The 14,784-nt window shown below is 41.1% G+C and overlaps 1 protein-coding gene across 1 annotated transcript in view; it reads right to left on the reverse strand.

Annotated features, from left to right (window-relative positions):
• Window positions 1–14,784, reverse strand: part of XPR1 (xenotropic and polytropic retrovirus receptor 1) — a 102,711-nt gene that overhangs the window by 32,530 nt on the left and 55,397 nt on the right. Inside the window, exon 3 of the mRNA XM_085068578.1 lies at window positions 3,588–3,689. Coding sequence (XP_084924704.1) covers window positions 3,588–3,689 — 102 coding nt within the window. The remainder of the gene's footprint in view (window positions 1–3,587; window positions 3,690–14,784) is intronic.

Genomic DNA, 14,784 nt, shown 5'->3' on the forward strand with positions numbered 1-14,784 from the left:
CCACAAGATCAGACTGCAGAAACAATAATCCCTCCCCACTTTGGGAACTCCCTCAGGAAGAAGTAACAGGCATCTGTTCAAATCAAAAGCCTTCATATAAATAAAGCTCACAAGCTCACTCTCTATATTGAAAACATCTATTAAACAGTCTGTGATACACTGAGATTTCTTTTAGATCAAATCAGTAGATATGGAAGAGTTTAAACTTATATTTTCAATTGAAAGCACTGTTCCATTGTCCCTACATCCAGAAAAATCTTAAAATCCATCAGCCTATACCACAGTATTTAAAGAAAATACAATGCCTTGAAATATTTATGACTGCTGCTATCCATAAAAAATGTCACTCCTGAGAAGCAGCCATCCTGTTATCACCTTCTCCCTCCTGCACTGACTCCAGCTGTCCTGTCCACAAATCATTTCATCTTATTAAAATACAATTTTTTTACCATCAAGACTCAGTGCAGAAGCAAAACAGAATGTGTGCTGTTGTTAAAACCTCCTAGGGATTGCCCAGGGAATCAGCAAAGCAGAATAGAAAATAATTTCTCAGTTTGCAGTGTACTCCAAAATAATTGAAAAGTCATACACCACTATCACTAATTTAGCACTATCCACCACTAATTTAACACTGCAAAGTGACTTTAAAAAATATGTCACTCAAGAGAATTAGGAAAAAAACTCAGAAACTGGAACCACTCTTGTTGTGTTGCAGCATTTTGTATGACCTGATGCCCACCAAGCCCTCAGCTCTAGTGTAATTTCATGGCAAAGACTAAGGTGAAATCCAAAACCTACAGAGGCAGACTCCAACAGAAGTGCTTGCCATAAAGCAGCAGCTTTGCCCTAAAAATGCTGCTAGATCCTGACTAAAAGGGTCTAAAGAGTTATCACCTCAACTACGCAATTCCAAGTGGGTTTTTTACTTCATTTGCCAAGTTTAAATGGAAGTTCACACATAAGGACGATGGAAAAAAGACTATTACACTAAGGAACCAATAAAATTTCCCCCCAAGTTCCAGTTTTCATGGGCATGGTGTGATCAAAGCCTGTTTCACCAGACAGGAAGATAATCCAACAGCCTGAACCTCCTGCCAGCTACCCAGTTCAGAGCATTTTAGGCAAGCTCTTTTAGAATGCCTTCCCTTCCCTACTTGTACATGTTATGTTCAATATTTTGCTTCCCAGTTTCAAGCCAGCTACAAATAATAAAACCATTCCTAAACTAACCACAAAAATGTTGCTGGCTACTGTTTAGCCAAATCCTGATGATGCTGATTTAAAATATAGCAAACCTGTAATCTAGAAAATACAAAATTGGCCACAAATAAAACTTTAGCACTTGAGCAGGCATGCCTCTGCTGGAACCATCTGAACGTTTTACTGCAATTCTTCTTTCTTTCAGATGAGCATAGAACTTTTTGAGCACAGTCCAAATAATCCCAAATTGTTCATCAAATCTGATTTAGTTAATGGCAGTTTTCCTTTCTACTGAGCTGGGATAATGGCCTATGGAATTAAGGCAGTGTTTGATGGCAGCACACAGGGAAAAGCAAAGAAAGGCATTTTGCAGCAGTCACTCCAGCTCTGAGTGCTCTGTGGAGTGACTGGGGTGCAGGAGCAGCCCATCCCAAGAGGATGAGGTAGTTTGTGCTGTGGCAACCCTAGGTGATACTCACTAAGGATCCCTCAGCCCAGGGAAAGATTATGAGAAAATGAAGCAGAGATCAACAGAAAACTTGGCTTTCCTGAAAATGAACAATATTTACTGTAGTAAAAACAAGGGTGTAATAAGCTATATAATAAACCTATAATAAATAGGATGTGCCAGGTCATAATCCAAGCCAACACATGCCTGGAGTTACAATAGGGTCCGACGTGACACATTTCTGACACAATCAAGGAGAGGAACCACTGATGGAACACTTCTTGCTGCAGGTCTATGCTAATAACACTAATAACAGGTTTCCATTCTATGAAAATCACGTCACTCTTCTGCAAATAAAAGACTTATTTTAATCTTATCACAGGAGATTTTCAAATTACATGTATTCTCTCCTAGAACTTTTTGAAATGACAGCTAGCTGGGAAAAAAACAACCCTACCCTATATTATTAATGCCATTTTAAAGAGTGCTGGAATGGGTGTGTACATGTGGGTGCACGTGTGGCAGCAGGTCCTCATTAGGGAAAATTATAATCTGTATTGTGCATCTAAATTGACAGAACTTCCTGCACAGAGTCTAGCTTGCAGTGCACAGGATCTGATATGGCTCAGAAAGGAAGTTTCTGAGCATAAAAACCTCAGATCTGGGATAGAAACCCAAGATCTCCCTGGGAAAAAACCCACAGCACTGCTCTGAGGTACGTATGAACTGCAGGCAGAAAAATGCCTATAAAGTGTAAAACCCAGCTGGCCTAATGAAAAATACCAACTCTACCTAAAAACTGTCTCTTGTCCTGACACTCACTCTGCTCCAGGGAGCTGGGAAAGCAGGCAAAGCCAGCCCAAAGGAGATTTACTTCCCTAGATGGAAGCTGAACAGAGGGAAGCTGCAGTGCTCAGCCACTGCATCTATCATGCTTTCAGCTATCCTCAGGTTCACAACCCAGATCCTGCTGGCAGTAAAAGAGCCAGCAATAAAGTCATCACCCAATGGTTATGAAAATACTTGGCACAATTCAACTGTGTCTTTGTTACCAGATCAAAATCAGGACTAGAGAAGGCTACCATATTGTGCTGCAAATCCTGTTTATAGCACCAAGTTAATAAATCAACATGTTAAGAGGAAGAATAGAAGCCAATGCATTGCTGTATCTACATTTAAATGTTTTTCTAGGTGAAAACCTATTTTAAACCTCACCAAAAGAGGCTGAAAATCATCTGAAGTGTAATGGCAGGAGGAGCCAGAGCACACCAAGCCTTTTGAAGCAATTTTACAGGGTGAATTTCCAATTAACCCATTCTACAGTTGTTTTCAAAACACAGGATGAGAAGGCAACTTTCTCAGAGAAAACAACAAACAACAGCATTTGCTATACAACACCTAGAGGAAATCCCCACTCATACCATTACAATATTTTTTTCTCAAAATACACAGCCCATGGCAATTGCTGCTGGCTGATGTACTCCAGAAAGCTGCAGGAGTTTAAGTAAGAGTTCAGTGTTTAAAAATTTGTTGGACCCATCAAGATAATCAAGGTACCACACACAGGCAAGCCCACGAGAGCAATTCCTGCAGAAGCTCAGGAAGCTCAGCACACCTAAAACATGTCCGGGAGTTTGTCAACATGGATATGCTGATGGACTGTGCCCTTTAGTTTCAAGAGCATCTCCATAAAGTTCAGCAGGATACTTTGAGAATTCAAAGCCATGAAGTCACCTGCCACTCATTCTGCCTCCACCCAAATACCAGGGTTTAGCTCCAGATCTGTGATTAAACCAGAGCAGTTTTCCAAACAAACTCACCCTCTAATTACCTGAGGGTAGACCTGCACCACCACTGTGGTTATCCTTAAAGTTTGGGACCTTCAGGCCCTTTTTCTGTTGTTGAATTTTCCACAAATACACACAAATAAGCACCTTACCTGAATAGAAAATGTTGATTTTGGCAAGTTCTTTCTCACAGGTTTGGAAGAATTTCTCTTCAAACGTGGCAAAACATCTTTTCACCGTGTCCTCATCTGTGTCTACAAAACAAAATAGAAAAACAAAGAAGTTGTAACAGAAGAACATAGAAACAATTTTACAAGTGGAAATAGTTCTTCAGAGTAAATCCACCATCTTTGTCATGCAGAGAAAGAAGAACAACCAAGTCCAAAGGGCTCAAGGGCTTGACCAAAGTTCCCATCATCTTTTCTGATCCTTCAAGTGCTATCCCAGATCTCACAAGCTCCATTTGCACTTCCTAACCCAGCCAGTGTTTGAAGACCAAAGCTAACCATAAGTGTTCACTCCAGCTTAGCAAACATTTGTATTCAGAAGGAAAGCACCAGGTTTTTGACTGAAGCCTTCATCTGATCTTCCAAGGGGACTCATTGGCTTCAGCCACCATTCCCACCTTTTTTGCCATGCTAATCCTTCAAATAAAAACACAGCATCACAGTAAACTAAAATCCATACAGAAATCCATACAGAAAACTGTGTGGAAGCTCCCCTCCTGGAAAAGAAAAGCTTTCTCTCATAAGCAAAGTTGAAAGGAAAAGGCCTAAACTATGCTGATTGTGATCAGATCCACAATTCTCCTTTGACCCACTGCTCTGGGACAATTTTAATTCTTTTGGAAGAACTACATAAAATTGCATAATTAAAGCCAAAACTTGAAATTAAAGCAGCAATTGGGTTACCTTGTTGTTATAAAAAATACAGTGCAGAATCTCACAGACAGAATGCATTTTCTAGTAATTAAGAAATTAGTTTAATGAGTAAAAAAGAAAAAACAAGACAGGCTATAATTACCAATTTCAGTACTGTCAAAAACCAAATGTTGCTAATGCTAAGCAAAGCAGACTCTTCATACCCTCCCATAGTTACAGCCCCTGAATCTTCATGCACTTTCACAGATTGCAAGGGTCAGTGTTAACACAAACAGGAAAATTAGAACTTTATTATGGTGTATGATACCGTTGAGAAATAGACCACAGAACCATGGAATTGTTTAAGATTGGATTAAGATGATTGAATCCAATCACTAACCCAGCATTGCCAAGCCCACCACCAAACCATGTCCCCAAGTGACACATCCACGTGTTTTTTGAACTCTTCCAGGGATGGTGATTATACCAGATTCAAACAAATGCTGAAATACACGTTATTACATTGAGAAGACCTAAGGACTACACAGAAGTTTCATTCACTACCAGATAAACATATTAGACTGTCATAACCAAGAAATCCTTTCCTTTTAGCATTAATTCCTAGGTAAAACCAACCTCAAAAGAATATTTAAATACAAAGTGTCAACATTTCGAATTTTTTTTTGTTTGTTTGCAGCTCTGAGATTAAGCACCACAAACCTACACACATTTCAGCACCATTTTTAAGGCGTGGTGTGGAAAGAGTAAAGAACACAACACAAAACTGCAGTGCAGGGGCAACCTTGGAAGAAGTCTGTCTTCTTTTGGAGTTTGATAATGCTTTAAAGAGTAAACAGAGAGAAAATAACTAGTTCTGCACAGATGCCTGGTGTTTACAACTCCACCACCCAAGGGCTTGTAGAGAAGAATTCTCAAGGGTTCCAAAGCCTGTTCCAAACTCCAAGTTTTGGCTCCCAGGGCTCCTTTCTTATCCAATCATTATAGCTGCAGCTCTGGATGATGCTCCCTCCCTTGAGCAAACAAACCCTGCAATGACAGGGCTTGGGCTCCTCTTTGCTGAAGGAGAACCGCAGCAGCCCCGAGGTGTCATTCCAGCCCTGCTCGAGGGCTCTGAAGCAAGGATGAGCAGCAATCCCACTGCACAGAGAGTTCCCACACGGATCCCTCCTGGCGGGCAGCCTGACCACCAAGGCACAGAAAATAACTCTGCTGCAGGGCTGGTGACTCCCCACAGTCATAGCAAGGTCCATCTCAACTTGCCTCCAAGACTTCTCAATCCTTGACCCGACAGCAAAGCACAAACAGGAGGGTGAAGCAGCAGAAATTACTACGCAATATTAGAATGAGGAGATTTTATTCATTAGCTGCCTGAAACTTTTTAAGTGATAGGAATCAGGAGGTACCAAACCAGGGCTGAGTCTTAAGGATGGAACCTGAAAGGCAAATTCTCCTGCCCAAGAGTTTGCCCATGTCTAGTAGGAAAGTTTACCTAGAGATGCTTGCTGACATGGGGGAACCATAATTTCCTACATTTAAAAATAAGTCATGTAGAGATAAAAGCACAAAGGCTCACTGCCTTCCTGTGTGCTTTGGAAACACCAAACCTCTTCTGCCATCATTTGTTTCTACATCCCAGTACATTCACAAAATAACAGTATGACCAAGAAAGTTTTTAAACTTCAGCCACTGGAACTACCAAAGAAAGAAAAAAAATCTCTTCAAGCATGGAATATGCTTTTTGTCCATAAAGTCAGGCATGAATATTTCTAGACAAGCAAAATAGCACCTTCTAAGATAGCAAAAAGCTCAGTCAAGCTAACATAATCAATGTCAAATATCACAATAAATATCTTGTTTTTTTAAATTACTGACCAGTTCAAGAAATTACAGGTGAGTGTGTTGAACAGTCTGACCATAATCTGAAGTTTAGAAGAGGAAAATGTGCTTTGAACACAAACCAACTATTACTGGAAGCCCTTCCAAAACCCTTCAGATTAGGAATTCAGGGCTCTCTCTCAACCCAAAACACTGCTGACTCAGAGGAAAGCAGGTTCTATATAAACTATTCAAAATCTTTCTCCAAATGTCAAACATTGCCTTATAAAAGATATTTTGCAGACCAGGGTGGATGCCAGCCTTAAAAAAAAAATTTAAAAATCAGGATTTTCTGTGAAGAAAAGGTTTCCCTTTGGTGCTGGTCCCACTGCAGCTCAGTCATTGAGCTGCAATAATAGACAAATGCTGCCAAGGCTACTGCCTTTATTTATTTATTTCCCCCCCAAGGCTAGCACAGGACAACGCATTTTGCCATGAGAAAATCACAGTGCCAGCAGCCCGGCCTTGGGTTCAGGAGCTCCATGACAACAGGGGCTGTTTTTTAAAAGGCATCCAGCTATTGCTGCCAAGGAGGGCTGGCCATAACCTTCCTTTTGTTCTGTTTCTATAGCCTTAATACTCCATTTACCCTCAGCTCTGCGAAGCTGCCATGAATGAGGCTGCCAAGAGGACAGTCTGATCAATACTGCAGCTTCTCTACCTCATCTTCCTATGGATTGCCTGTCCTGAATGAAAAAAAAAAAAAAAAAAACATAGGAAGCTTGCAAGGGTCTGGCTTTTACTTGCAAAGCCCAAACCAGATGCAATCTGGATGTACTCCCCCTAGCATCCCACGTTTTCAGGTTTGCAGAGAGCTCAGATGTTGGCACACCTAAAATAGACCTCGAAGTTGAAAAATTAACATCCAAATTACATTTGTAAGCTGTCCCAGGCACTCATTTCTCAATGCTCCTTTCAACTGTTCATTTAATTTCTCATTTGCTGCAGCTGTAGTATATAAACAAATGATCAGCATCCCGGGCAGCTCTGCTCACTCACTCCCTTGCAAGAACACACCAGTAAAAGCTTTCTTTGTTAGTGCAGTGCTTTCTAAAAGTAATCATTTTTAATAAGTCCTCTACTCTTTATCATGCTGGATTTCAAAGGGCATTTAATTAAAGGAGATTAATGTGCTTTGTTATGAGATCAGCACAGGTGTAGTTCTCTGAATCACCTGTTTGCCACGAAACAGCTTTATCTGAGTAATGTTATTGCAACACTTCAGCTGGAGAGGAGGCAATTTGATTTATGAGGAGGTCATAAATCTGCTCTGAAATCTAGCCAGAGAAATAAAAATAAAAATCAAGCTCAACATTGGCATTAAACACATTAAGTAATGCTGAACAGGTGACCTCAGGTTTAACATCAGCACCACTTTGAATACACTAATTTTTAAAATTTTTCCACATCCTGTACCCAGGGCTTAACTAGGTCTACAACAACAGAACTGTGTTATGAAAAATTAACAAGATTAAAAAAACAGTTTTCTTCTTTTTTTTTAAGACAGTAACTGCTTATACTTCTAGGCCCAGTGGCACACTAGGGACAAAAAGAAGAAAAAGCCACTTCTATTGCTACTCAAACCACTAAAAAAGTGGATTACTGTAATGAAAACATGTATCTGTCTCCAAAATCCCATCAGTTTTGTCTGTCTACTCAACCATCACAATTTTCTCATACCCTTGACAGATTTGCAGCACCAAGACTGTAGTTTCCCCAGCCTTTCATACTGTACAGGGAAATTCTGCAGGTACAAAAAAAATCAAACTGTGGCATCCATAAATTCAAGGAGAAAGATTACCTTTACAGTTCTAATGTGTCATCCTCATGTTTATTGGGGTATTTTTCCAAAGGAAAGGTTTTTCCACAAGGCAACTCCCTTCCTCACAACAAAAAGCCACACTTGGGTCAGCTGCAAATTGGACCATTCACTGAAATTTTCAGTGAATTCATTACTCACCATGCACTTCTATGTCCCATCTTGTAGCACATAGAAGTTTGTTTGTACAGACTTTTAAGTGCTTTAAGCACAGCTATAGAAATCTCTTCCTAGGACTTATTCTTGCAGTAGAAAGAGGAAAGAATCCAACTCTGCTTACAAATAAAGAACATTTGTGTTTGTGTTATTCTGCCTTAATGTCTGAGCTGCAAATTGCACATGTAATGGTGTGTGTCTCCAAAAGTGGAGCTTGAATTAAAATACTGTATAATCATCAGGGAAGAAGCTTCATGATTTTTAAAGAAATGTGAAGAAAATTCAAAGCAGGCTATACCTGCTTTTCTGAGCTATTACAGATAAGCTGGTCAGCTCTCCAGATTAAATTTGGTTATTAAATTATTGCTTTAAACCTAGCAATAAAAAATGACCATTCAGGTAGCAAATGAGGCTGGCATTGCCTGCATGTGCAGGGTTCATGTGTGGGCAATGAGGAGGCAAGAACTGCTGCAGGTCACCAACACAAGTTCTCTCAGATTTTGGTTCACCACTTTGTTGTTTTTACCAATTAACTCAAAGTGAACAAAATCTATTTCAAAATACCTTTAGAAATGATGATTTTCAGGTTGATAAAAATCAAGTTTTTTAGATAAAAATACAGTTTTTTTTAGACTGTATTGCTGAAATCTTACAGGGAAACCAGCCAGATTCTTACAGATGGTTTATTTAACTGGAAAGCAAAAGCAACCTCCACAACATGCCTACAAGCTAGACATCCAACCAAGTGTCTACTATAAATTATTTATATTTGTGACTCTGTAAACAGATTCTAAAGCAATGACAGTGTCCTGGTATGAACTTCAGGTGCAGAAAAGCCAGGCAATGCAGTAGCCAGATGTGAGAAGCCAGCTTCAAGTGTCAGGTTTTGCAGTCCACAGGGCAGCTGCACAGCTGTTTTACAAGTTCTTTTCTTGAAACAAAAATCTAGCACTCATAATCAGTCCTTCTGCAAGCAAGGAAGGCAGAGCTAGTCTTTGTCAGCTATTCCAGGGGAGTTACTAATGCATCACTTCTGTACCATTAGGAGATTCACTACTCCCAGGAGAGTTATAAAACTGAGGCCATGTGGTACCTTAGATTTGAAGGACAGCTAGGCAGAAACTTGTGACAGAAAAAAAAAAAGTAAAGTAGCACAAATGCCCAGTAATATTTCAAAACCTACCATAAAAATATTGATAATATAGGATGACAGACCTGGATTCCAGGAGGCATCATACTGGGACAGCACTCAATACCTGCTTTCCCTGCTTAACAACCACCTTGAGATTCCTCACTTTTCAAGAAAGTGGAGATTTATGGTGTGTTTTTGCAGAAGTCTCCCAATAAGCATAACCAGAAATATTGCCACACACTCCAGGGTGAAGCTAAGACAGTCAACAGGAACTGAGAGTCAAATTTCACGTTGACCTTTACTCCCAGACAAGGAATGGAGAACACCAGGGTTGAGTTACTCAGCTGGTACATACTAGAACCTGTCCAGGCCACGGATGCTGGGTTGTGACAAGTAGCTAGCGATGCAAACAGAGATCCTACAGCTTTGTGAGATTACCAGGATCACACCGGGACATTCCCAGCTTACACAACACACCTGGCAACTTCCTCACCTGCTGCCTCCAGCTCTGGTTTTCATCAAAACAAGACAAGACAGCAGCAATTACGGTTGCACAAAAAGCCTTAACCCCAGAGGTTAAGGAAAGCAGATATTCCAGCCTCTTACAGACAAGATCTGAACTGGCCCCTGCACCTCTGGCTGATGCTTCACAAGATGAGTTCAGCACTGCCATCCATTCCCTCTTCATCAGCCTCTAATCTGAGCACTGTTGCACCCAAGATGATGTTTTTTTCCCCTTTCATCAATGACATGGTCACCAAACAAAAAATTTAGCAGTACCTGTTCATGCTTTTAAGATCCTCAAGTAAATAAGCACAGCTGTGTTTTCTGAAGCTACAAACCTGTCTGAAAAATCTTCAGTCTGTTAAATCACATGGATAGAAGTAAGGACACTTCCCTAGATTTCCCAATTTGACCCTTAAACCAAGAAGACAAATACAAAACAAAAGCACACAGCAGCATGGAAAATCAAAACCAGAACTGCTGATACAGAATCGGGTGTTCAGAGTTTAGTTTTTCCATATAGTTACCTTCCCCACCTTTCCCTTCAGCATGGCAAAACTCAAAGGATTCAGCAAACCCTCTGCTGATTATCAGGGCAAGTTCTCCTAACCTTTCAGCCAAGCAGCAATTAAACAAATATAAATGTAGGCTTCAGGAAAGGAAAGGCAAGATCACCTCAAGTTGCAGAGATCTGGGCCAGACCCCAAAGCAGTGATGAAACACCAGGCACTTCCATGGGGAGAAGACCTTGGAATCCCATAAAGACAGTGGGGACTGGAAATGCAGCAGCAAGAGGAAACCAAAGGAAACTCAAATAGTGCTGAATACAGCAGAGATTATTAGTGGGTCTTGGGGTGAGGGATCTTTCTCTGCCCCATCTCCTGAATGAAGGTGGAAGGTGGCATGGAAAGACAAAGAGGAAGAAACTTTCTAATCTTCTTTAATGTGCATTCTTATTTATCAAGAAATATGTAAATTTGGTATTAGGAGTATTTTAGTCAAGAAGGAAAGGTTTCTGTCAGGAAATAAAGCTTCATAATAAAATGACTGTTTAAGCTCCTTTTATTGAGCCTCCAGCTTTCATAGTTTTACTTCCAGAATTTTACTGAGCAGCACCAATTACCTTCTCATTAAAACTGCACAAAAACTGTCAGACCATCTGACATAGCCAAAAAGAAAAGAAGAATTAAAACTGAGATTACAGTCAATTAAAGGAATGTTGATACAGTGCACTTTTAAGTCTTGTAAACATTAAGTTTTTCCTAGGAAAACCACCTGGAGGAGTTCTGGGGAATTTTAGCAGTAGGTCTGGCTGTCCTTTATGACCTCTCTTAGACACACACACAAGGCCCTTTTCCTTGCTCTGGTGCTGCTGCTCATCCAAGACCACAGTGAACCAGTTCAGGAAGTTAATCCGGTATTTAAAGAACTACCCAGCATTAAAACTAAAAGCCATTAAAAAACCTAACTGATCAATAAACTAGTTTCCTGTGGTTTAGCCCTCTGAAAGAGCTCTTTGCACGTGGGGAGGAGGTGGTGCGAATGAGATTCCCCCTCTGGCAGCAGCAACCTGTTAGACTGATTTAACTGGAATATCAAATCCCTGCTTGGACTCGAGTCTCTCCTGTGATGGGAAGTGATTCAAGGCATCACCCCACAGCTCAGCTGACAAGGAGACACTGGAGAAGCCATCACAACTCACTGGAGTTGGATTCACACTCCCATACCCTTGAAATGAACATTGTAAATGTCTGGATTATTATATTAAAGCAGCACCTCCCCTCCTGCCAATGCTCCAGCACCACTTGTGCCTCCAGCCCTGCCTTCTCCAACTCTCTCAAGACACCTTTACAGGGAAAAGTCATCCCTGTCTTGGATGCAAACTGGCTAATTCTGGGCACTCCAAAACAACTGCAGTTCAAACATTTTTGAGATATTTCAGGGTACTCTAAGCTATTTTGCTTAGAAATAAAAATCACAGAATTGAAGAATGGCTTGGGTTGGCAGGGACCTTCAAAGGCCATCTAGGCCACCCCCCCTGCTATGAGCAGGGACACCAACTAGATCAGGTTGCTCAGAAGCCCAAACTTATTTTGGTGTAAAAATGTAAAATGCTGAAAAGAATAACTAAGCTGGAAAACAAAGTAAATGAAGAATTTGCTGCGATGTGGCATTACACAAGTGATTGCAGCAACGTTTTGTTATGCAAGCTGGACCTTTGAAATGGGCAATGCCTTGATGAAAGTACTGTTGGACAGGATGGCCACTGTCCCCTCCATGGATATCCTTCAGGGATGTCTTCTGCTGGGTCTGATGACAGGCTTGAACTGTCACCCACACATCTGATGAGCAAGATAAATGCAGGGCAGAATCACCATGCAGGATGGTCAATTGCTTCCATTGCTGATGGCAAAACTGCCAGATTCTAAAGATGGAGTGAATATCTCCTCTTTTAACATACTGAAAACTTCCAGGGAAATGGTGTGGTTAAGAGGATTTTAACTTTTCAAGAACACAAGGAGTAGCAGAGGGTGCTTCCCAATCCCAACGCTGCCAGGACAGGATGCAGTGTGCAAGGGGAAAGGCTGCTCCAGCACAGCACACTGGTGTCCCTGGAGAGACCCTGCTCAGCCCTGTGTGTCTGAGGGGAGGCAGGGAAGGGAATTACAGCTAATTGAAAACATTTTACATAATTGGAGCTGATAAGAGACATATACCCATCACTCCAGGAAACTATTTGCATCTTTATAACAATTACAGCACATACAAAATTCAGACGTTAAGCAAACAATTAGAAATAGTAGCACTGGCGGAAAAGAAAACAGGTGAATAAATGGACCATCACCGTTAAAAAAAACAACAATGGTACTTTTAGAGCTCTTTTCAGATAGGAGGGCATGTTCATTGGAGATCTTGGGGGCAGGAGGAGGAGGAAAACGACAAAAGGAAGATTAACAGAGCTGTGTCTTGGGAAAGACTTCAATTAATATTAAGAGCAACCAGAAAGACAAAACAAATGATGCAGAACCAACAACAGGCTCCCTGTACGGAGTACAGCAAGCACATGGCACTAAAACTTACTTCAAATGTGCTCTCAATGGCTTAATTTCCCCCCAGGGAGCCAACACTACTCAAATTCATTTTTCTTAATTTTACTAGCTAGTAAAGGCAAACAGTTAGAAGATAATGAGAAAGCAGTTATCAGATGAAGAAAAATACCTCAAGAATGTATCTCAGAAAAAAGACACAGGGCTTGAGAGTGGCTCTGTGCAAGATTTTACCAGGGGCCCTTACAGCCAGACCATGTTCAGGAGCAGAACAGATTGTTATTTCTCATAAATGTTTACAACAGCATCTTCCTAAATGCTTTGCACATTTTAAAACAATATTTTTTTCTCTTTAAATTATACAAGTCTAGCTAAAATACCAGCAAATTAACTTTAAGGTAGCTGCTGCTCCACTCAGGGCAGTAATTCTTCTGCTTTAATTCTTACATTATTACAGCAACAGATGTTGTAGGATCCTCTCCACAACACTACAAAGCCTACCCAAGGTTATATTCCTCCTTGCTCACGCAGTGCACAGCCACCCAGCTGAGCCCTACCCTGCTGTATTAATTAAAACACATGGATTGAAGCATGGCTGGAGACACTGTGGTAAATTCAAGATAAGGAGAAGCTCTCCAGTGCAGGTCCCCACAAGTTTGGAGTTGTTTTCTTCTAAACACATGCTCAGGTAGCATCTCTTGCCTTGCCTTGCCTTCTTCTCAACCCTGCACTTAAAGGGCTTGGGTAAATCCAATTCAAGCAAAAGCAGCATTCCTCAGATGCCACTTTGCTATGCTTTAAATACACGGAAGGAATAAGCTCCAGTTCAAATGTCCTTCCTTCAAGGGGAGAGAAGATGGTCTTTCAAAGGGATTGATTTGAAAGTGTATGCCCACTTCAGCTCCTCAACAAAGCTTCTGTGTTCCAGGGGTAATTTTAGTTTAAGATTAAAATGCAGCAGAGACCAAGACTGCACTTGTTTGTTTGTCTGTTTTCCAAGTTAATCTCTTTCATTTTGCACAGCACAAGTCCCTAGCCAGAAACCACACGGGCTGGGTATCTCTTCTTGTAGCATCCCTGCCAGGCTGGAACTGCAATGAATCCTTCTGAAAAGGATTTTTACACCCAAATGAGAAGAAAGATTGAGAGGCATGTGATTTCCCCCCCACATTTCCCCCAAGGCTCAATGCACAGCATTGCTGGCACTTGGTAAATAAAAAGGCAAAAGGAACCATTCAGTAATTTCTATTACTTCCCGAACAAAACCTGGTGGGAAGGGAACACAAACTGCAGAATTAACTGCCAGCAGAAAGGTTTTGTATCCAAACACAAACTGGAAGTATGCTGAGGGTAAAAAACTCAATGGCCCAACTTCCTAAGTAACTTCTTATTTACATTTCAAAGGACGTGTTACAGAGCCACCACATTTAATTCTATTTTACCCCTAATCATGACAGTGGCAAAAAGCCTAAATTTAAGTCCCAGTTGCAGTATCAGCTGTGCAAATGGACAGAAACACAGTTCTTTCAATATATTTGAATAACTAATCTGTGGATGTCTCCCCAAAGAAGCCTGTGTGCTGTACACAGCAGCTTTGCTGGGCAGCAGTTAACAAGACACTGCCCACTTTGAAGCTGTGGTTGACTCGAAACCTTCTTCTTTGCAAAACCTGTAAAATTAAATGCTGATCCTTATTTGAAATGTCAGCTGGACAACTAGAATGGGAGAGACAAGCACTCCAAACTGCAGCTGCAGAAAGCAGGGAGGATCTCAAAGCTTTGTCCACCAAGGCTTGGAAAGCTTCTGCCATGCTCCAGGAAACCTGGAGCCAGCGATACACGTTCCAGCCAAACTCCCCAGAGCAGCAACCCCCGAAATGGTTATCCTTGCTGCCCTAACCATGCTTTGAGCTTTGTGGCTGTGTCCTCACAGAAG

Source organism: Lichenostomus cassidix, chromosome 8 (assembly GCF_008360975.1).
Source record: "Lichenostomus cassidix isolate B80296 chromosome 8, HeHo_3.0, whole genome shotgun sequence".
Lineage (NCBI taxonomy): Eukaryota > Metazoa > Chordata > Aves > Passeriformes > Meliphagidae > Lichenostomus > Lichenostomus cassidix.